At 33.7% G+C, this 25473-nt stretch overlaps 2 protein-coding genes across 2 annotated transcripts; both read right to left on the bottom strand.

The window, feature by feature from the left end:
• Nucleotides 1-270: 270 nt before the first annotated feature.
• On the bottom strand, nt 271-8103 carry Mcm10 (minichromosome maintenance 10 homolog). The gene is given in 6 exon segments (XM_069036414.1): nt 271-1023; nt 1077-1237; nt 1295-1472; nt 1704-1952; nt 5634-7025; nt 7079-8103. Coding segments are annotated over 6 exon segments (3318 nt in total). The 5' UTR covers nt 7850-8103; the 3' UTR covers nt 271-456.
• Nucleotides 8104-9166: 1063 nt separating this feature from the next.
• Uba1 (ubiquitin-like activating enzyme 1) lies at nt 9167-20787 on the bottom strand. Its single transcript, XM_069036308.1, has 6 exons — nt 20693-20787; nt 19737-20637; nt 15661-16362; nt 15403-15602; nt 11447-12229; nt 9167-10296 (listed from the first exon to the last, which is right to left on the bottom strand). The coding sequence occupies exons 2-6, from the start codon at nt 20404-20406 to the stop codon at nt 9520-9522; spliced, it is 3132 nt and encodes a 1043-aa protein (XP_068892409.1). The 5' UTR covers nt 20407-20637; nt 20693-20787; the 3' UTR covers nt 9167-9519.
• Nucleotides 20788-25473: the final 4686 nt, after the last annotated feature.

Here is a 25473-nt window from a genome sequence, read left to right on the forward strand (position 1 = left end):
AAGTAAATTTAATCTAGTTTAAAAAAGATAACATTTTCTGTTAGACTCATATCTTAAGAGATATTGAGCAAAAACTGAAAATAGTGCGAAAATTTTGCTGTTCTTCGGCTACCACGCAGCGCGCACAAGTCTTTCGAAGTTGCAAATTTGGTTTTTTACTCTTGGCTGAGGTCCAAAGAACATATTAAAAAATCAGAACTACATGACCTTTTGCAAGGTCGAATGTTTATATTGACTGGACTAATGTTCAAAAAAATAGAGAAGCTCAGATTAAATTTAATTATTTTATTTTCCATGTAAATACATAAAAAAATTAAATTCATGTTAATTTATAATAACTTAAATTCACTGTTAGCACGAACTAATCTGAAATTACCATTATCAGTGACCTAACTAAGAGGAGCTGAATAAAATTGTAACTAATATAGAGAATATTCGATTATATTTAAAAAAAGATTACTTCAAATCTATGTCTTCGGCCATTTTTCGTTTTCTCGACTTAATCCCAGTTAACGGCGTCTTAATTATATTTTCTATTAGAAAGCTGAAATTACCTTTTCCCTCACTTTCGTTGACTTTATCTGGATCCTTCAGCGGCATGTGTTTATCTATGCAGTCATTTTCATTCTCATGATTTCTCGATATTTTTACAGGAATATCAGGTAATAAGTTTGATTTTCGCTTCCTTTCCAAATCCAACGGCAAAGAATTACAATTTTTAAGTAGTAAATATGACACACGTGGTCTGATACTAGATTTGTACATTTTCGATGATGACAAACTTTGTGGAGCTGCAGAATTTGATTTCGGCGAAGATGGTGTTTTTAAGAGAATATAATCTCTTGCACGCATCAACTCTGTAGTCAGATCCTTATATTTTTGATCCCATTCATCCATATGTTTTTTTATATCGGCCAAAGTAGATTCCTGTTCTTGAATTTTAACAGATTGTTCTTGAATTTTACGTTCTTGATCTCTTATTTTTACGGACTGCGTCTTTAATCGCTTATTTTGTTTTTTCATCTGTAATACAGTCTTTTTATCAAAATGACCTTGATCACATTATTGATACATACCTTTTGGAGTAACTTTTGGGTATTTTGATTTAAGTACGCGATATGGTGTTTGTACGTTTTGTATTGTTTTTTTATTTTCTGTAAATCGTTCACTTGTTGAACAATAAATGGTCTTGTCTGTTTCAAATTTGTTGGACTTCCAGAAAATGAGGCAATGAAGGCTACAAATTCACAATGATTTCTCCATGATAATATGTAATATGAATGATAATTTTTACCTTGTCGTCTTTCGTCCATTTGTTCTTTGTGCTCTTTTACGCGTGGTAAAATGTGTTCGTCAAAATGTTCCATCGCCATGCTACTGAGATCGCGTAATTCTTGTAAAAGTTGATGTGTTCGTGGAGGGGTGCAGTCACTTTCCACAAAACTTAAGACATTTATCATTTCATCCAAAACCTGGAATTATTATTACATAATATATTAATAAGACTTTTTGTTTGAAGATGTTGCTGTGCCGTTGCTGTCAATTTAATTGACAAAATACTTAAACTGATATGCAACTTTTCGATGCATGTGATCTGTTTTTTTATTGTTTAAGTCAACACAAATCTTAAAAACAATACTGAATATGAATGATCAACTGTTCATGTGTAGTGAAACTTTAATGATTTAGGATAAAAAGCTTACTTTTCCAGGTATAAAACATAACAAATTATTTTCAATGTACTTCATATATGTCATATTCAACATGCTTATTCGGGTTTCAACTGCCTGTAGAATGTCACAATGTCGAGACAAAGGATGGACTCTTCTTTCTGATTCTCGCCGTGGCAGTAGAGATTTCACCCGTTTGTAAATTGTCGCATGCCTCTTTTCCAATTGGATGAATCCTCTAGACAACATACGGCTTCCTATCTCATTGAATTTTCTACAAACCTGCAATACATATCAATATAAAAAACCACATGATACGTACTCAGCGCAACATTCAATATAATTACTTGGTGTTTTCATGAAATTACTATAGTTGAGAATCCTTGCATTTTAACAAAAAAAAAAATAATAATAATAATAAATTGACAATGCGATGTAATATCGGGTGTTTTTTTTTTAATTTCACCTCATAGTAGGCGTTGAAGAGTCGATTGTGAACGCACTATACACGTTACGGATCACGGATCAGCTGTTTTATTTTGGCTAAAATTAACAATTCAATTGTTGTTATTTTATTATTACTAGGAATTTTGCGGTAAAATTGCTTTGAAAAGTATAATCACTTGTCGACTTTGACAAATAAATGAAATCTGCTGTTTTTTCTAGCAGCAAAAAATCCATGAAATAGTACATTCTTCAACGAGCGTATAATGATGGCTATTATTCAAGAGGACGATTGAATAATAGCCATTATACGCGAGTTGAAGACTATACAGTGTGGCGATAAAGAAAGGAACAAAATTTATAATCGCGTTATTTAATGTTTTCAAGCAAAAAGCTCGGACAGGCCAATTTTATTTTTTAATCAGCCACCTTATGACATAAAAATTTTACTTATGATGTCATGTATTTTTGCACAATGACGTAATCATTGGTTTTTTTTAAATGACAACCCCCATTTTTTTCTTCTCTTTTTGATAGACCTTCCTAAACCTAAACGATGAATTAAAAAATTGTTACCTTACATAACATTTTTTTTGAGAAGATAACAAATTTTACTTCAAAACATTTAATTTAATTTTGAACGTAAAACTGTTTTTCAATGGGTTTATTTTAATAATCTAGGGGTCAGTTTATAGAAATTCTCTTTCTATAAACTGACCCATTTGAATATTTAATTCAAATTAAATTTTAAAGCGCGATTAACTCATGAATCCGAGAATTCGATTGGTTCAATCTGATCACGTGTTCAGTTAATCTCGCATTTGATCACGATTAACTTAATTTCGCTAAAATAATTTAGAAAAAATTCAAAATATCAGATAACGAGATTATGAATTTTGTTCCTTACTTTATCACCACACTGTTCTTTCTCCCCGACTATACCAAGAAAGAACAAACTTTGAAAATTCAATTCAATTTGACTTTTAATACATATTTGATAATTAAAATTGTGCCTCATATAGCGGTTGCTAGATGCGCGACTTATTGTTTACAAACGCATCCGATTGGCGATCTTCCGGTGATAGATTGTAAATGCGAGGGATGGATTGGCCGACAGCCCTGGGTTTTAGTATTTTCTATCACTGGGTGTGAAATTGATATCATTCCTTCATTGAATATTCAACAAGAATAAAGAATGCATTCATTCTTTAATAGTCGTGCAAAATTTTGTTCAATGTTCAGCCCAAATTACCCTCGAAAAATTAAACTGCCCCAGATTTGTCTGAACATGACTGTACAGTATTTTATTGGCTTATTTTTAATTTATAATAGTAGTTTATTTAATGAGTTCTTGTGTAAAGAGCCCAATCTATACACGTTCACACAGGAGAAAATTCTCAAATGCTGACAGAGTCTAACAAAGAAATATATACAGAATGTCCCAAAAATGGCGTACTAACTACATACTACCGTATCCAGGATGTTTAAATGTACACGAAAAAAATATGGAAAAAAATTTTCAGACAAAAAAATAAATTATTATTATTTTTATTATTAACGGTAATACAATGTAAACAAAGATGTACTCGTACATCATTACCTTGCAATGTTACCGTAGTGGATTTAAAATATTCACTATTGTGCAGGATTAGATATTGGTAGTGAGTAATCTTATACTTTGTGATAATATGTACGATTAGAGGTAGCTGTCATGACAATTTAATACATATATTTCAAAATAATTTTCCTGTTAAGTGCCACTTTCAAGGACCGCCAAATCAACAATTAAGTCCAATAGAATTTTTTAAACATTTCGGACGTTTACGGTAGTCTCTTCTACACCGTGGTGCACCGTTAGTACGCCATTTTTGGGACAGCTGTATGTAAATCTATCAAGTCGTGAAAACATGCACATCAAGTAAAGGTACTATCACGGCCAAAATACTTTGGTCGTCACTTTTTGACATTTCAAATGTAAATCAAGTATTAATGACAATTTCAAATTATTCTTGTCACAAATATTGCACCTTCAGTTTTTGATAAATATAGAATCGTCTTACTTGCTTCTGAAGGTTGTCTAAACCGCGACTATGTTGATCTTTTGCTTTTGAACCCTGCCTCCGCAGCTGGGATTTACCCCACCCGTATGACACTGATGGATTAAAATAATTTTGACAACAGTAAAAAATAAGGTTAAACATCCTAAAGCTTGCTTTACAATTGAATATCATTTATGTCACATTGACGACCAAAGTATTTTGGCCGCGATAGTACGGGGTACGGGGTGATCAAGAAGTACTGTGTAAGTTGGTAATGCTGAATTTTATTTTTAAATGGTACAACTGGAGTAACTTTTTTTTCTAAGTAACGTGAAACCACTCCGTGTCCTCGTGAAACAATTGAGATGGAGAGTTTAGTATTTTTCACTGCGTAGTGTATAAACCGCAATGTAACTAGAATTCTGCAAAAAATTCACGAAAAATTAGAGCTGGTATGGAGCTGGTTCTATTTTGACAATTTATTCATCAATTTATTGTCGTCAATTTATTATATTATTCACGACAATTTTGTGTATTACACGCAACAATAAATTCAAGGTCAAAAAATTCACATCAATTTCTTTGACCGTGTAAAACAAGCATTATATACCACTCCTGGTTCCTAGGGGAGTTTTTGAGAATTAAATTTGCATTGGCCGCCTGGTTCTCACAGACTTTGTGAAGTAAATGCAAACAAATCTAAATAGTTGACATAATATTTATAATTTATTTTTCACTCAAGAAACATTTTGATAATTAACAATTTTCCTAGCATTATGTTTTAAACTTTTTTTAAATTTAAGGGGCAAAATAGAAAAAATATTGTATTATACTTGTTTGCTTTATAGCACTCGTCGCTGCGCTCCTCGTGCTCTAAAAAACGCGTGCGACAAAATGGTGTCTTATAAAACTCGTATAATAAATAACTACATATTTCATTCTGTCAAATTAACTCCAACCATTTCGATTTCCCCAAATTACATTATACATATATTCGCAAAGTTAACGTGGATATTTGTTTTTTAATTTAAAAAACATAAAACATAGCTGTTTCGTAAATTTTGAAAAAACGAAGAGTTTTTGGGAAAATGTCTGTTTTCTCATCGTTCGAATACAATTTAAACGTCGTATTTTAACTTTTTCGTAAATGTCAGTTGTGACAAATAAAATTATTGGAAGCAAAGCCATCATGGATTCGAAATTTTTAACTTTGGAAATGTATTGTGGGTTGCATTTTCAATTTCGCCGGGCCTTATTAACACTCGTAAAATACCCTGTATCGAATAATATTTATTTATTAATATATTTGTCTCCCTTGACATCCTAATAAACATGAAAAAAGCATTAAAATAAGCTTTTTATATAAAAAAAATGAATTATACATAGTCACTTACTTAAAACACTTACTAAAGATCTTATCATAATTATTTATAGCATTCAGTAGTCTAAATATGAATATTTCTTTAAAAAACACAGAAACTTATCACTCATCAGGCATTAAGAGATCCAAGTTGGTGTTACTTATCACAGAGTTGATGAATTTTTGTTCTCCTCCTCGAATTGACAATGAATGGGTTACTTCTGCCTTCTTTTCTTTCATCATTCCAGTTCTTCCCCACTTTTCTGATCCACAATTTTCACAGGAACTAGTTGGAATTATATCTAATGACTGTGTTCTGTTTCCACAATTGCTACATTTAAAAAATCTCTTTGTTGCATCAAATACTTTTAAAGGATGTTTGTTTTCTTTACAAAACTGTGAGGCGGAAAAATTTGTGTATTTACATTGCAAACATTTCACAGCTTTACATGGAACTTTAAATGTATTAATCATTTTCTCTTCCATTTTTTCTTTCATTTCTAACTTATGAAAATATTTTTCTTGTTCTTCATTGTCTCTGTCATCAAGTAAATCCAAATGCTTCGAAGATGTGTTCATCATTTTCTTAAAACGTTCTGAAAGAAATTCCTTCTCTATGATTTTTTGTTTTTTTGGATTCTTCTCTAAATCTTCATCACATTCCTCAAATCTCTTTCTACTGGTTGAAGCCTTTTTACAGCTGTTCGGATCAAACTTTGTTAGAGGACCATTCCTCTGTACATATTTGAGGGCATTCAATTTTGCTTTGTTCATCTGATGTGGAGTAACTGGTACTTCCAAATCAATAACTCCCTTTTCATTATGCTTTAACATGGGAATATCCATCACTTGCATATCACTAATAGAATGGCACCCAGTTGTATTCTTACCAGTACTATCAACTTTTAACAAAGAACATTCATTATCAGTCTTCTTAGTTACATTTGTTTTCAACTTTGCTATAACATTAACTGCCATTTGTTTAGAACTTTCCAATGTTACTTCAGCAGAATGAGATGCTTTAAAACTACTTTTACTATCAGTTCCTGCTAATTTTTCTAATAAAGTCAAATCTTTTAATCTCTGATGATGTGTAATTTCTACATTTGCTGCAGTCATTTTGTGTGATTTCTTTTGTTTTAAAATCCCACTTGCATTTACACTTTTACAAGTGAGTGACTGAAGACGTCCTTTATCTTTTTGTTCTAATTTCATACTCCGCTTTGCTGGAATTGCAGTATAAAGTTTGCCAGCATAAAATACTTCGTTTTTACCTAATACTTTATTTCTTAATGCATTCAATCCCTTTCCTGTAAAATTAGACTGGAGTTCAGAACGTTTACTACACTTTTGATATTCTTGCTTGATATGATAAATACAGTATTCACATCTGTTAATATTAACAACAGCAGTGCACTGTTGTCCATTCTTCTTCACACTTTTACATATTCCAAAATCTTTAGACTGTCCCAAAATCATTACTTTTTGAGCATTGTCAACACTTATTGCAGCCTAAAATAGTTAAAAGTTACATATTACCAGAAAACATACATTAACAGACTTACTTCATCTTTAGAACCATCCTTCTTATCTAAAACTGTTGGGTTTAAAATCCCAACAACAGTACTTGTTGATGTTTTCCAAAGTTGTTTATGTGCACTGCCAAATAAAAATACAGATACTGTTTTAATATCATCCTTTAAGTCACTTAGCGACCAAATTAAAAATGGATTGCCTTTTTGAGAAGTTCTAACTGGGCTCTTGCCAACAATAACTCCTGCTATTACCCAATTTTTGTCAGAAATATTTCCCATAATAAATTTTTTGATCCTTGAAAAAGTAATTGCTTCACGTCCTACCATCCTATCTTCAAGAGTTTTAGATGAAATTACTGGGTTCACAATTCGCAGTCCAAATACAGGATCTGTATACATATCGTGAATCTTTTTTGATACATTCTTTTCATTCTTTTGAATTTCCACTCCTTGTACATTTAGTTTGTGTTTCCATGTTATTGTGTGTTGCTGGTCAAAACTGTTTGATGTTGATGCAGTTGACTCCAGCAGGTGTTTTATATTCCTTCCACTTTCATTATATTTTCTTTCTTCATAATACTTGTTATCTTCATCATCTGATGAATCTGTGTCACCATTATGGATAAGGCTCGACTGAAGAACACTGCCTACACTTTGCACTTTTTTATTTAAAACTTCATTTACAAGGCCACTTTCTTTACTGAATATATCTGTATCTTTTAAACAATTCTTTGGGATACATTCTTTTGTTAATTCATTGGCAGCAACTGACAACAAATTGTCCAACAAATCATCTGACATTTTTCTTAAAATACGATCTGTCGGCAATGTAATGATGAATTAAAAATATATCTTCAATTATAATTAACACAAGAAGAATATACAAACGAAAAACGTGTAGTTTAATTCTCTTGTGATTCTCTTCGTCAAAATACCGCCTTTTTCATTAATGTCAAAATTACAGCAGGTTTGGTATTTCACAACCGAACAACAAGAAAAACTCCAAGCAATTAAAAGGCCAGGAACAAATACCTACTAATATTGTCAAATAATTTTGCCTTAAAAAGAAAAGCATGTAAGATTCACAATCCTAAACTTACCAGTCTATTCTTGGCAATTTCATCATATGTCAGAAAAGAGAAAATCTTTTCCAGAGCGATTTCTGGAATGTACAATACAAATGGCGTATCACTCATTGTCTGCTTGGAAGAGAGTAACTAGATCACCATCAACAGCAAATATTATTGTTTTTTCTTTTATCAATCACTCAATTATACTTTAACATTAACACTTTGATCAAGAAAACTTGAAATTATTCAAGTTCAGTAAAATAAAATAAACACCACCGTTATCTCTTTCAATCAACAGTACCAACCAAAATAAATTAATTGTACCAGTTCACATTCACAGGATACCGCGAGAATACAAGTCACAAATCATTATTGCCGAGGTCATTTTTAGATTAATATAGGTACTTACTATAAATTATGTAGATAATACAAATTTCATATTTGAATAATATACTGGTTAAAAAAAGAGTACAAAGTAATTCGTAGTTTGACATATTTTTTATGAACATTTATTTCTACCAATAAGTTAAGAATATCTTGAAAAATTCAATTTGACAATATGGCCCCTTTAACTCAGTACGATCTGTTCTATCCATTATCGTTTTAATGGTACCTATATGTAAACTGCATATTTTCCATCTGGGTTTACCTGAAGTAATGAGACATCTTTAATGTGGATAATGAACTTTCATCTTTTCCCACTTCTCTTTTAGTGACTATAATAAACACATTGTTCAAATAGCTTAAATTAATTTGTAGTTAGTACAAATCATTATCTTCACAAAGTAAAACGTTTCCCAAGAATATTTAGTATATGAGTGCTCTTAAACGAATCATTCATGTGTATTGGCATTCGGTTAACAAATGCAGTGCAGAATTGAAGTACCTACCAGTTGATTTATTTTTAGAATTAAAATTGGATGTATTTTGCTTTTAGTCTTACTTCTTACATATAATTTTTTACTCACTACTTAGTTCTTTTGTACAAAATGTTTAAACTATTTAGTTCCGTTCCGTTTTTCAGTTTATCAAAATAAAAATAGCATAATGTTGAAAACATGTTTATTAAATTTCACACATCAAAATATTTAAGAAAATAAACACTATCCTGAACCTACATGTATTCAAGTATCAGCATACGTACGATTATATTGCATTAGCTCATTGAAGTTCACTCGCCGTAACACAAATAATATAAATTCATGTGAGAGAATCACTGGGCAAGTAATAACAAATTACTAAAGAACATTCGTTCTAGTTTGTATTACGCTTGCAAAAAATATAAATAATTTATTACAAGATCACAATTTGATAAAATACCCAGAATAGTTCAATTTAGTGCACACCTAATAACTGTCATTAAATGCCCTAATTAAGAATGCAGCCTTAACACGCAATCGTTCAAGGTAAATTATACTTAACATATGGAACTTCCACATCATTTCCATCAGCATCATTACAACACAGTTCAAATACTAATGCTTTAACGTGAGACTCCAGTTTCTTTTTTGAAACTCTTTTCACAATTTCGGCCATCGGTAATCCTAGACGTTCTTGTGCTTTTGCTTTGGCCATGAAAAATGAATACAACATGCAGACTCCTTGAGACAACATGGTGATCTCCAAACCGTGCTTTTCTTTGAAATATTGAAGGAATTCACTTAGAGTCATTTCTCCATCAACTTCAAATCTATCCCACAACGTCCATTCTTTACCGCAATATTCTAGCTTAGGAGCTGCAATAGGTTCCGAGAAACCGAAGAAGGGCAGAGCCAAGTTGACGAATCCGTTTTTAAATGGGCTCAATGATTTCATGCACCTGGTCAATTTGTATAATTCTAAACAAACAAGTCCAGCCACGACTGATGTGGTTGTTGCAATAGCGGGGATGATCTTTCCAGCGATCAATTTGGACTTGTGTCTGTCTGCAGGCGGAATCTTGTAGTTGGCAGCTCTCAAATTTGAAGCGGCCACTATGAAGTCCATGTGCAAGTTTGTATCATCGTCCTTTTCAAATTCCAGCGGCGTCAAGCAAAGATTACCCAATTCAGCAACGGATGGCAGTTCTTCCCTGATTTGACTGACGCGGTCCAAATCCACGTTCGACCCATTAGTCATTGCCATCTGAGAGTCTGTAACTGCGATTTTAACACCGGATTTTGGAACAAATTCTGGTACCTATGAAACAAATAAATATTTTATAAAAATTACTTTAAAACGTTGTTAACTAATTAATAACAGAGACTCTTAGAAGTGGGCAAAATCGTTTAAAGCTACTATACTACATACAGGGTGCGTCCTAAAAAACGCCACACGCCATATCTCCGTTATTTATGGCTCGATTTAAATAAAACAAAAACTAGAATAAATTACTTAAAAAACACAACAATAAGCACAACATTGACAATTTTTTTTTCAAAAAGTCGTTCAAGGTCAGATGATAATCAACTTTGTTTTTTCAAATAGCTTGGTATATTCTGTTATTCCTATTTTGAAAAATATCATTATTGGAAATTTTTTCTTCGAAAAAAAATAATCAGGTAAACTATGGAAAACAATCCTAAACGCAATAACAACCCTTTCTGAAGATTAAAAAAAAAAAATATGTCAACGTGTAATAAATATTGCGTTTAGGATTGTTTTCCATAGCATATATACATACTTGCTTTTTTTTTCGAAGAAAAAATTCCCAATGATACTGGGTCATTTTAAATGATTGTGACTGTTTTCTTAAGTTGGGAACATTTTTCATTTATTATTTTGGCAAACTTGATACCATAATCAACACATTGGCGTACGTACGTCATTTTGACATTTTATGTATTAATAAATTGTGTCAAATAGGCGAGGACGCCTATGTTTACGTCAACTATCACATTAAAAAGCAGAATAACCAACAATAATATTACCATTTTAACCCGGTATTTTATTTATTTATTTTCGCGGTTACTGTTAAATGCATTCTAACATGTGGCATATAGTTGGATTCAGAAAGTCTCTCAAAATCGGAATAAAAAAATATACCAAGCTATTTGGAAAAAAAAAGAATCTATGTTGTGCTTATACGGTGACACCTTTACTTTACTTTAAAGTAAAGGTGGCATTGGCTTATAGAATTTGTAAAGTAATTTATTCAAATTTTTGTTAAATTGAGTCATAAATAACGGAGATATTTAGGCTTGCGGCGATTTTTAGGACGCACCTGTATATTCAAAAGATGCATTGGAAATTTAATTATTAAATAAGTTAGCAATGTGAAAACTTTGTTTAAGTTGTCAAAGTAACTGAAAAAATTTGCAACATAAACGCTTCTTACTTGCACACTTACTTTAATTTTTTGTACCACTTCAGCAGTGTATGCTCGATCTCTATTTTGTGGAATGCCATAAACTTCGGCCTTCAAGTTAGCAGCAGCAAAAATGTAATCTAGATGTAATGAAACATTAACATCAAATTCCAGAGGTTCTGGACATCTCTTTGGTCCAGACCAGAACAACTGTCCTGTGCTGGTCAACTGATCCGGCGGGAAATTAAACAACAACTGTCTAATCTGATTTGAATATTGTTCTTGCCAGTGATTGCGTGCCCACACCACACAATCTTCAAAACTTTTCGGCCTGTCATCTACTAACGCTGTTTTAACTGATTCCAGTACTTCTATCGGTTGTACACCTGGCAGTTTAATAGTGCGTTCCAAAAACTCTGAATCTGTTAAATATTGTGAGGCATTTTCGGCGCTTTGTCTGAAAAGGCCTTCAAAGTTGTCGCGAGCCCACTGCAGGGTATGCTCGATGGCATTGGGGAAATTCTTCAGAGTGCAAATGGGTATACTTTTTTCTGGAGGGTCTTGCGATGAACTGTATGATTCAGTGAGGAAAGGCACTACGACCTGGGTGTTACCTTTTGTGCCCAAGGTCCCAGATTCTAAAAGAGGTTTTCGGTAATACACGCATCGTCTGTCCATGTAAATACGAGCATCGACATTATCCAAAGCATTGGCGACACCGTCGAGAGACTCAAAGAAAGTATCATCATAAATACTTTCGGTTTCAGGACCGACGCGATTTTCGTGGGCCACGATATTTATGTTAGGGTTCATTCTCTTGATTACCTACGCAAAAAAAATAAATTTCGTTCGCTAATAAACAAATATTTTTGCAGTAACAAATTTAAATTATATAAACCAGGCAAAAATGAATAGGGAATTTTTAATTTTTTGAATTTTTTATAACTACTGTTTAAAATTCGTAATGAAATCTGTTGGAAATATATAAATATAACGGTGTCGCAGAATTAACGCCCTTCCCGTGAAGGAGTCGTAGTTTATTAACAATTAAATCAGAAGCTTAAATAAATATATGATATTTTAGAAACTACGCAATAAAATTGACCAATTAGAAACCCGATTTAAAAAAAAATGTTTGTCCGTAGTGATCATTGTTTTAACAAATGTATGTATTTTTAAGTAAAATTGTAACAATCTATGTGGAATGAATTTTTTTGACACTGACTTTTGTGATTCAAGTCTAAAATCATGCCTTATTCTAATGAAGAATATCTTGATATGGTTCACTATATGGTGAATATAATCAGAATGCAACAGCTGCAGCTGAAGAATACGCTGCTAGATTTCCAAATCGGCGTTGTCTCGATCCTCACGTAATTTTAAGATTGATAAGTAGAGCAAGACATACGGGTTCTTTGAATCTTACATTAAAAGGGGTTGCTGGGACACCACGTACAGCAAGAGTTCGTGCAATGGAAGAAGCGGTACTGGAGGCTGTCGAACAAGACCCTAGGAGTGTGCGAGTCATATCACAAATGTGTGGTCCTTCAAAATCCACAACCGATCGAATTATCAAAGGCGATCGTCTACATCCATACCATTATATACTCCGTACTCTGATAGATTGTACGTTTTTTGACTGAAGTCGGATACAGACTAGCGTGGCGGGAATTAATCTACAGGGATACAACGGTTTTCTACACAACGTGAAACAATTGAGATAGAGAGTTTAGTATTTTTCACTGCTTTATGTTTTGTAACTAGAATTTAAAAACGTACACTCTATCACCGTACGGAGTATACCCGAGTTCAACATCTACGAGAGGAAGACTATCCTTGTAGAGTACGCTTTTGTCGATAGTTATTGAATCAAAATATTTTTTCTAAACAAATTTTGTTTACCGATGAATGTTCTTTTTCCTGTGAAGGAGTGAAGTAGCTACCATTTTTGGGCACACGAAAATCCAAATCTTCTTAGGGAACGTGCAAATCCGGAATGATTTTGTATTAATTTATGGGATGGAACGCTGGAGATACAAATTCAAATACTCAATAAAAATTATAAATTCTGAAATGATAGAAACATTTTTTCTCTCTACTGGTTAGAAATGTAGGCTGTGGATATCTCATTTGAGGTGAGAAAATTCAACTTTCTCGCTAAGGTAAGTTAATCATGAAATGTTTGTGGTAAAACTGTACCAAAATACAAATGTCAAAAGTGTCAAAAGTGAAATAAGTTATTGATAAATGAAAGCCAATTCAATGAAGTAAGTTGGTAGGTCAATCATATAATCTGGAAAATAAACAGATAAGCTAGGTAGGTAGATTACTTTACCCTGTTTATATCAAATTTTCGAACAAACCTCAAATCTTCAAATGCGATGACAAGTTAATTAAACAAATAACACAGCCTACTATTCAATTCTCAAAATTTTCGTTTTAATCACGAATATAAGCATCTTTTTTGACTTTTTTCAACAAAGTTGTGCCGGTAGGGAAAAAAATTGTATTCAAACCTTGTTAAGAAAGTGTCCTTGCAGACCTTAGGCACTTACAAACCTCGTCTACGACTCGGTTTATAATCTTTGCCTGCGGTCTGCAAGAAACCACTTTCTTACCTTGGTTTGAAATATAACTACTATTGTTCAAGTAGGCCCGTTTAAACTTCCTGCTCGGTTGAATAGTGCAAAACATGCGTTTTTCTTAAATGAAGAACTTCCCGGTTTATGGAATCAATTCAAAGATTATTATGTTTACCAGGAGTCCATAGACACTCTGGAAGAGTTGGACGATAAAATTTATGAAACCATTGTCGCTATCACACCAGAGATGTTAGAAAATGTCTAACAAAATTTAATTCGACGAGCCACCACCACTAGCATTGAATCAAATGGGGGGCATTTCGAACATCGAATTTAGAAAATAATACACAAATAATTGTGAAAAATAAAAGTATTTATCTATCTACTCTTAACTTTGAATGTTTCATTGAGGAGTCTAGTAATTTACAAAATTCTTCTGTCAAAGGTTTTAACTAATTTTGTACAATTATTGCAGTTAATGACGTAAATCTGACAATACTTATTCAAAATGTCATGTTGACATTTGTCAAAAAAAATTCATTCCGCCTTTCTTTGTAACAGTAGAACTGAAAACACTTTAAGGAGAACACACCAATAAAGTTGCGCAGTAAACGGAATACGTCAGTCGAGTCCATTTTTCAAAGTTAGGGGTAGGTAGGTACGAACCGTTGACCGGCCATGCTGCGTCAACGGCGTACGTTGGTGCTCTTTTGTGATTTCCATTGGCAGCATTCGTTTCGTTGTGTTTCGTGATTTCTGGGTTGTTTTCTATTCCATTAGGATCAGGTCTTTTCTTCTTTTCCAAGGCTGAATACATCATAATAATTAAAATAAAAGCGCATTTACCATGCCTCCAGTTCAGAACGCTGATGATTCGCCACTGGACAAATCATCACTGACAGATGTGGATAACTCAACGTGTTCTCCTTAAAGTGTGCGGACTCTACAATTTTGTCAAAGCTCACTGTGGAGATAAGAATGAACCTTTTGCGAAAGTGGCTCTTTATTGGTCAATTTTATTGCTCTGTAGTCTCTAAACTATGATAGCCTGGACAATTTTGTTTTAAGATTCTGATTTGACCTTCAACAGACTACACGCCCTTCACGGGAAGGGCGTTAATTCTGGGACACCCAGTACACATTAAATGTAATGTTTCAAATACCTGTAACATTTTAAATTTATCTGGTGTTTAAGAATACGTGGGAGGATTGGGACAATTATTTTGCTTTCCAAGAAAAATTGTGGAATTCCCTATTCATTTTTGCCTAGTTAATTATACTGAGTCGCCTTAAAAACAACACAACACAACACAATATTAACAATCTGAATGGGATTTTGCTAATATGAAATTAAAATGCAAATGACTTCATATAAATTAAGATTGCATTTTAAATATTAAGTAAGTCATAGTTTACCTTGGCTGCAGTTGCGGACTTCGGGCGTTGAACGTCATGTGGTCTAAACAAGAACTGTCTGTTAAGATTGGATTTTTCAATGAGATCCATATCAGTAACAGTAATCTGACCTCCCTCGGCGCCCAACCCCATCATCGAGAAATTTTTAAGCAATTCACATCCGATTGCACCAGCTCCAACAACAAAATACTTAAGACTTCCTAAAATTATAAAAATGAAAAAAAAAATGCTTTTGAGTAAAATCTACTAGAAACCAACCAAGTTTCTTCTGGAAATCACTTCCGAAAACAGCGATTTGTCCATCATAACGAGTAGATTTTGGAGCCGCTGATTCTTCAGTGATTTCTCCTGCGTCTGCTGGCAAACATTCGATTGCATCAAAGTACAACCACTGATATATGGGATGGAATTTGCCCGAACAAGCTTTCATTACTTCTTGCGCGACGATACCCCCAATTGTCGCATTGATAGGATTCAAATCACCCGCACAAACTTTTGCGAATGTTTCTAGCAAATTAATGTTTACTTCGGTGTCGTTGCCACCGTCGACGGCCAAGGATTTAGCCAAAGACAAAAATTCTGCAGCATCTTCGTTGCTCCAGGGTTTTGGTACTCGTCCATGCTTTTCAACGTACTTATGTAAAGTAGTAAAAGCAAGATGAAGCTGTTGAGGATAGTCGAACTTGGCAAAATCCGTTATCAAAAATTCGGGACTTTTCAGAGAGTCCGTTAAAGATTTAAATGAAATAGTCTTGGGCATTTTAACTTGGGATGCTATGCCGCTTCTTTCATATTTTGAAAAATTACTCGTGTCACCAATGCTAAAAGTGTACGGCCCTAAGACTTTTATTTTTACTGGCTTGCAATTGTTCAATTCGGTCATTCCTTGTATTTCAGAAAAGGTTACGTAGTCGCCCTCTTCCATTCCATGTCGTGTGTCATCGATGCAGGTAACAATACCTTAAACATCAATAAAATTATTAGTTTAGCTCAGAGAACACCATCCCAGGTTTAATAAAAAAAATTGTAACGAGTGTTCAAATAAATTTGTTGTAAAGCAACCCGTGGTTTTCTCTTTTCTAAACTTAGATCGTCTTTTTGGTTGACAAATCTTCAGATACATAACCTCATTTTGATCATAGCTACATTTGTTGTGATAAATGACAAAATGAAGTTTTCGGTTTATTTTATATTATTTCCACAATTCTTTTTTTTAATACGTTACTTTTGAAACAAGTCAAATACAGGGTGTTTCTGAAATAAGTGCATTAATTTTAACTGGTAATAGAACTCATCAAAAGGATCAACTTTTCTCTCTGCCATTTTGGCGAAAAACGTTGCGTAATGGCTTAAAAAATTAGGAAAGATTTTCCTAAAACCGTTCATATCTCCAAAACTGAGCTACATAAAAACGTGAAACAACCAGATTCTTACGAAGTGGATTTTTTGCTATACGGGTAATTAATTTGAATTTCGATTTCGGCGTTAAAACACGTTTTCTGGATGAAAATGGATGTTTTTTTCATATTAGCGCTGATCTTAATTAGCCATTGCAGTATTTAGTGGCGTAGGGCTATTTTAGTGAAAAATCTCCAATTTTTTTTGGAATTAAACATCGTTTTTCGGCAAAATGGTAGATAGAAAAGTTGTTCCTTTTGACGAGTTCTATTACCAGTTAAAATTAATGTACTTATTTCTGTTACACGTTGTATTTTTCACATCAAAATGTTTTCCGTAATTTTCCCAATTTTGTTGCAACTTACTGTCGCGAGCAAAAAATTCTGGTCGACAATGGGCCGTATGATTTCCCTTTCATTAAAGTTAAAGAACGTCGTTAAATTGTTTTGTCTCTGTCTAACATAGTGCTTGGCATATACTCTCACTTTGTCTAATCAATTATTTAGCTAATGAAAGGCTTAACGAATGGGAAATCATACGGCTCATTGTCATTTCAAAATTTGGTTAGATTGTCACAAATTAAAAAATTTTCCCTGCCTGATTATGTCCACGTCAACAAAGTGTCAAAAAATGAAATAATTAATGTCATACAACATGATGATAGGTTATGATTTTACGGTCGTTTTACAATGGAGCATTTTCCATTGCATTAAAACATGATTTTGACGACCAGTTTTTTTTGCTCGCGACAGTAAGTACATCATTCATGAGGTATTTTTCACTGGATTCATAATCGTTTTAACTTGTCTCAAAAATTTGGAATCTATTTTATCGTAATCTTTATCAAAATGAATAATTTTGATATTACTTTCATAAAATTCAACACCTTCTATAAACCTACATTTGTTTGGCTTTTAGTTTTTTACTATTCCAGTAACAAGTATGTATTAGTAAAGTCCATGTAATACTAATACCCCACGTCAGTAAAATACCCTTATACAATATAAAAATTTTGGATGAAACGGACAACCACTAAAAAAACGTATCCCTGTTAGATGAATTGAATCTTGTTGTTTTATATACAGGGTGATTCATACAATTTCATACATATTCTAACCAGTGGCAGATTCCGGTCTCAAAAGGCTCTTGACAATAAAATTTTGGGTCACACATCAAAAATTGGCAAAAATTACCATATCGGTTTTTTCATTATTAGCAAATGCCATTCTTCGCTAAATTATTCCACTTTACTTTCAATGTATGTATAACAAATGTCATGATTCATGAATGTCATTATAGAAGCAAACAATTGTTGCTATAGAGAAAACATTGGTAAAGTGCATAAATTGTATTAAATTAACCCAACACTACATAATGTAGTTCAAGTTTGTATGATACTATATGAATCAACTCTATAACGGGTGTTTCTTTTTTTTTTAATTTGGCGTCGAAGTAGGCGTTGAACTGTCGATTGTGAACGCACTATACAGGTTACGGATCACGGATCAGCTGTTTAAATCTTACGCTTTTACACGAGTGGTACGATCTCAATCGACTGTCCAACGCCTACTTCGACGCCAAATTAAAAAAAAAACAAACACCTTTTATCATGCATATGAATTTTATAATTAAAAATATAAGCTTTCATTTTACTGACTTGGGGTATTACATGGACTATGCAACCAACACTAGTGTTTTAACAATTAGAAAATCTCTAAACTTATAACAGCGTAATCAACAATGACTGAGTCCCTTGGCAATGAAACAATTGAAAAGTATGTGTTTTTTGTCTCGTAATTGGCACGGACAGGATTTTTTAACTTGACAAGACATTAAAACATTTTTTAGTGATGTCGGTTATGTTTATGCTATTGCTATTACAAAAATGAACCTGTCATGGTAAATTTCAAATTTGCCAAATTTCACTGTTACCAACAGATTCAGTCATTCTTGATCACACCGTAGTTAGTGTTCACTCTCTAACTGTAAGCGGGACATTGTGACACCCTCACTACTGTTTTATTTTTAAATCCCAAGTCATCTTTCATAAAAAATATTTTTATACTTTCAATACTAATTTCCATAATATGAACAATTAATTTCAAGTAAAATATTAATTTATTTTGATAACTTTCGATATTACGTTTAATTCCTTGACCAAATTTTTTAGAGAAACTATTTTGTAATTTGCATTTTGAATGTTTGAATTGTTTGAATATTTTTTATTAAATGTAAGTATGTATACAGTAATTAAGTTATTTTTTCTGCGATCGTGCAAAAAGTGAGTGTTCATTGCATTGTTTTTAGTGGAAAAAGTGCCTCTTAATTGCACTAGTGCACTAAAGTCGTTATTGCACGCATCTGTCAACAGTCTGTCTAGGATCGTGCAAAAAGTGAGTGATTATTGCGTTTTTCACACACGACGCACAGGACTGAACTGTTGTTTATCGTTTTTTTATCTCGTTTTTTTGTTCGATCGTAGAAAAAATGTTCTATGCAACACGTGTTATTGCACTTGACGTGTTGTCTCACTCGCCTGCGGCTCTTGGGACAATTTTCACGCCGCGTGCAATAATCATTCTCTTTTTGCACTTTTGCAATTATCAGAAAGATGTAACAATATCAAATAAATATTATTGTCTTTTACGAAGCATGTAGAAGACCAATTTCAATCAAAGTTATCACCTTAAGGTGATATCAAGTTCAATGAAATAAAAACAGAATATAAAAAAATGTTAGTTCTATGTAATTTAAGAATTTTATAAAGCCGCTTTTGTATTTTTTTTTATTTTATTCTGCATTTTATATTTTATCTGCACTTTTGCAATATCTACAACTAGTCAAGCTTTGAATGCTATTGACTACTGAATTGCAATTATTGATCGTAAGGTATTTTGTTATAGTTCTACACATTATTAAATGAATTACGGACATACCTTCTTTATCATTAGAGATGTCTGCAATCATTGCCGACACTGTAGGTTCGCCATTAGTATCAACCACTGTAAAAGATTCACCAAAATCACAGAACACTTGGGCAAACAACCCTCTAGTGTCTGCAACAATAAGGGCAATGTTATTTGCATGAGTGATCTCACTTATTCTGAGTTGTTCTGACAAGGAACTAGCTGTTAAAACGACAACCCGAAACTTGAGAATAAACTCTGAAGTAAGGGGGCCTGTGTAAGCTTTTGTGGGGACATAAGTGTTCAGTTCAGATAGTTGTTTGCAACAAACTTCTGCCCTATTTCCCCCGACGTCGGCTTCGGTAAAGTAAAACTGTGAAGATAAATCCGAAATGGTGCAAACGGCTTCGTCATGCAACGTGACAGACTTGACTCCTCCTAAAATAACGTTCTTGGCAATTTCGACTCCTAGGCCTCCCAGACCCGATATGAGGACATCGCTGGAGGCCATGCGACGCATGGCGTCATGGCCCAGGACGTACAACTGGCGGGAATAAAGACCTTCGTCGATATCTTGGGCCTGTTGGGATGATCCAGAAGCTCCATTGTTCGCCATGTCTGATGAAATCGGCAACGAATCAAGCTTCCGTTTCTTAGTTGGGGGATCGACGGAGCTTTCTGCGATTTCAGCACTAGACATCGGACACGAAAGGACACAGTTTGATTAGTTCTGGTTCAATGAATCGAATTAGGTGCATATATTCATGTATTAATATCAATCGACCGGTATTCTCACTACAAATTACACACAACGCAGACAAATTCACACGATGGACGAACAAAGGGAATTTGTGCCTATTGCGCATGCCGCGATGCGTGATTCATACTGTAAATGTCCTTTATAAATCCCACAATTCATTAAACTTGCGCGCTAAAATTGTGAATTAAAGTTGATAATAACTAAAAACAGAGGATAAAACACTAACAATGCAATATTATACCTTCATTGAACCAACATTTCGTATAGGCAAAGGTTAATTGTGACAGTTACAACAATTTTGAAGGCTTTCAAATCAAAATGATGTTGTTAGGATTTTGTTTTAGGCAGTTTTAGGCATGAATTAGACGTCAATAATTATAGTGTGGTGATAATGTAAGGAACAAAATTTATAATCGCGTTATTTTATTAATGTTTTCAAGCAAAACGCTCGGACAGGTTAATTTTATTTTTTGATTCGTCACCTTATGACATTAAAAATTTACTTATGACGTCATGTATTTTTGCACAATGACGTCATCATTGCTTTTTTTTAATGGCAACCCCCACGTTTTTCTTTTCTTTCTGAGAGACGTTCCTACAACCTAAATGATGAATGAAAAAAAATGATACCTTACATAACAAATTTTTTGAGAAAATGTTAATGATAAATTTTAATTCAAACATTTAATTTAATTTTTAATTAATGTAAAAATTTTAATTGACTTCAAACAAAAACAAACAAATATTTTAAATCAAAAAACAAATATCCACGTTAACTTCGGAAATGTATTGTGGGTTGCATTTTCAATTCCGTCGGCCTCATTATCTATTATATATATTATTTTTTTCACTACTAGATCCGTTAAAACCCTTTCTAATAATAATTATTAATTAAATTTGTTTGTCCGATGCGACGATCCGAGTTCTCATTTTTCAACGGCTGCTATGAAAATTGAAAATCGTCTGTCTACGTTAACCAATAAAATCAAAGAAAATCTTTCGTTGCTAGGTGACGGCTGCTCATTATTGACCTTGGTTAATAATGAAAATTATTATTAACCTTGGGAGAGAAATTCTACTTCTGGGGTCGATTCGAGAGTCAATAATGACGCCTTCTGAGACTAGTAGTGAAAAAAAGTTTTTACTTTGCGCGAGTATTGTCACCGCGGGCAAATAGTGGCACGCGTGCCGCGGGTTGGCCACCGTTGATCTATGACAATAACAGTTAATAATTATTCGTTATTTTTGTTCATTACCAAAAGTGGAAAAAGACCATGAATTCGAATGAACTTTCAAATTCTATTAGGACCCCTCATAAAGTTTAAATTTTTGTTTGTTTTTTTACTTTCTCTTTTATTGCTCCGACACGTTTTTTAAACCACCTTTGCAATCCCTTTTTTATTGCTGTCTTCTCCGCCTTCACATTACCCTTATTCCTTAATTAATGACTCGTTATTAGAATTGAAGAAATTGAAAAAAGACCAGCTTTATGTAGTAAATCAGCGGTGAGTCCTGGCACAGTGCAAAAATTTTGATTTTTAATTTATGATTATGAAAGGTATTCAATATGTTGAAGTAAAGGATATCTTTATCCTATGTCAGATGTCATATTTAATTAAAATCGCATTGATTTTATCAACTGTGCATAAACAGTCGGCCGATTAATAGTCGGTTGTCTGCGCACCAACGCCACCAACAGCCAACCAAACAGTTTAGTTTGCCTGGTGTGCGCGGAAGCTACCCAATCGGACTAAATTATCGGCCAATTATTTAGTCTGTAGTGTGGCCCTAGCCTTAGATGTAGTGGAAAATCTAAAGACTTTCGGTTGGCTTTAAAAGTTTTAAATACAGGTGATCCCGATATAACCTGCCACAAGAAATCCAGTAATAGGTGACGATGAGTAGAACTCATATACAAAAAATGTTTCTAATAATAGTTATTTATTTAACGAGTTCGTGTGTAAGCTGGGCTTTTTTTGGTATGAGTGGGCCAGATTAAAACGCGAGTGAAACGAGTGCCAAAAAAGTCCAATTTACACAAGAACGAGTTGAATACAACGTTTTTTTTTTCGACGACCCCCTTAACGGCTCCAAATCTCTTAAAACCTTTAAAATTAACTTGACGTTTCGTTTTGACAAGTTGTCACATTTATCAAAATCCGTTCACATAGGAGAACATTCTCAAATTCTGACAGTGTCGAACAAAAATAGTATAATTATACACCAAGGTGAAGAAGTCATGATTATGGGCATGGGTCACTTGCGTGCCGCGGTCAGAAAAATCTACGGGTGGGCTTATTAATCCTACAGGACAGTTGCGCGCCAAGTAGTAATAGGCTTTTGGTCAGTAGCGCGCGGCGGTCAGTTTACCTGCGAATCGCACCTAGGTAACAGATTTATATAAAACACTGAAATGTTAGGGGAAATATTTATATTATTTCTTGCTATATTGGTAACAAACACTTTTTACAAAATCAAATCGGTAGATAGCATTATTCTTACATGTAGAACTTAATTAAATTGGTTACATATTTGTAACGCTTCCTATACATATTTCGAATTTTATTTATTGTATTTATCCACTCCCTGAAGATTTTCTCAAATTTCAGAATTCCACAAAACAACCCGACTTTACCTACAGATTTTACTAAGAATAGCAAAATGAAAAGAAACATGTGCAATGCAAGGGGCAATAAGTAGTCCTACCTGTTTAACGGTATAGCTGTATTTTATTATCTTAATCCCTCATTTGCGCGCAAGTGTCCTGTACCTTTTGGGGCCGTCAAACTTCTAGCAAAGGGTAAACTGACCGCGGCGCGCTACTGACCAACACTCCATGATTATAGCCCGAGCGCCAAGTTTAGGCCCGAGGCGTGCCGAGGGTTCTAAGGCGCGAAGGCTATAAGGGACTTCTTCATCGTGGTTTATATACTATTTTTTTCACTACTAGATACGTTAAAACCCTTTCTGATAATAATTATTAATCAAACTATTTTGTCTGATGCGACGATCCGAGTTCTCATTTTTCAACGGTTGCTATATACAGGGTCGAAACTTTAACTGGAATAAAATTCATAACTTGGAAATAGGCAATTTTTGTAAAAAATCCCGAAACAGCTCGATTTTTATTTTTCCTTGTCCACATTTTGACGCATATGGTTTTTGTATATCTGCTCCCGGAAGTGCGCAACCACCCCCAACTTTTTTTTTTCAAATGGAAGGGTACCTATGTCAAGTGACACCTCGTTTGAAACACCACTTCGGAAGGAATACAACGCACTATTTGTGTCCTAGATATTTTCAAAGCCTACGTGCTAAAAAATAAAAACCAATTTTATAAGTTTAACATTATTTAATTGAAAAAATGTTCAAAATGGCCACCGTTTGTTTGTTGGCAAATTGAAAATCGGTAGTAACCTGCATCCCTTACGTTTTGTAACATTTCCGGGGCGATTTGCCTAACTTCATGCCTAAAACCGAAGAATATTGAGGACCTTAAGCAACGTATTAGGCATGAACCATAAAATTAGCCAAGTCACACCGGAAATGTTACATACAAAACCTAAGGGATGCATGTTACTATCGATTTGTAATTTGCTAAGGGAAAAACGGTTCCCATTTTTAACATTTGTTTCATTAAATAATATTGAACTTATAGAATTGGTTTTTATTTTTTAGCACGTACTTAGGCTTTGAAAATATTCAAGAAACAAATAGTGCGTTATATTCCTTACAAATTGGCATTTCAAACGAGGTGTCACTTGATATACACTTACGTTTGAAAAAAAAAGTTGGGAGTGGTTGCGCACTTCCGGGAGGAGATATGCAAAAACCATATGCGTCAAAATGTGGGCAAGGAAAAATAAAAATTGACCTGTATCGGTATTTTTTACAAAAATCGCCTATTTCCAAGTTATGAATTTTATTCCAGTTAAAGTTTCCACCCTGTATATATGTATATATTCGTATGAAGAAAAATACAATTAAAATTCGAAATTCACAAAATAATGATGGTCAATTATATGTTTTTAATTTGTTGTAGCCAATATAGGCCGTCTTCGGTAAGTAGATGGAGTTTGGAGAAACCTTGCTGGAATTTAGTAAGGGGACATTCTTCCACAATGTGTTGGATAGTTTCTTTTTCTGCACCGCATTCACAAGAAGGGTTTTCACGAATGTTCCAGTGAAACAGCATATTATTGCATTTGCCATGGCCGGTTCTAAAACGATTTAATTTACATCAGATTTTCCTGGGTAGGTCAAATCCCGGAATTTGTTTTGTAGGATCCTCAATTAGATTTTTATTGAAAATATCTACGTGTTGCCAGGTTGCTTTCCAATAGTCAGATTTGGAAAATGGTTGCATGAGAAATTCTTCTTTTCAAAGTTGTTTACGCGATTTTAATCTAAAGGGTGGTAAATTTGCCATGTCTTGTGTTATGGAGTACATGTTCGGTGAATTTTGAAATTTATCCCAAATTCGTTTTGTTACGTATTTTCTTCTAATATCGTACGGAATAATGTGCGCTGACATGTAGCCATGGTGTTGGAGTAGATTTTAAAGTACCCGTTATTATTCGGTTGCTATGAAAATCGTCTACGTTAACCAATGAAATCAACGAAAATCTTTCGTTGCTAAGTGACCTTGGTTAATAATGAAAATTATTATTAACCTAGGGAGAGAAATTCTACTTCTGGGGTCGGTTCGAGAGTCAATAATGGCGCCTTCTGAGACTAGTAGTGAAAAAAAGTCTTTTTTGTTCGACACTGTCAGAATTTGAGAACTTTCTCCTATGTGAACGGATTTTGATAAATGTCACAACTTGTCAAAACGAAACGTCAAGCTAATTTTAAAGGTTTTAAGCGATTTGGAGCCTTTAAGGGGCTCGTCGAACAAAAAAACGTTGTATTCAACTTGTTCGTGTGTAAATTGGACTTTTTTTGGCACACGTGGGCCTTTAAAACGCTCGTTTCACTCGCGTTTTAAAATGGCCCACGCGTGCCAAA

This window comes from Tenebrio molitor, chromosome 1, assembly GCF_963966145.1.
Source record: "Tenebrio molitor chromosome 1, icTenMoli1.1, whole genome shotgun sequence".
Taxonomy (NCBI): domain Eukaryota; kingdom Metazoa; phylum Arthropoda; class Insecta; order Coleoptera; family Tenebrionidae; genus Tenebrio; species Tenebrio molitor.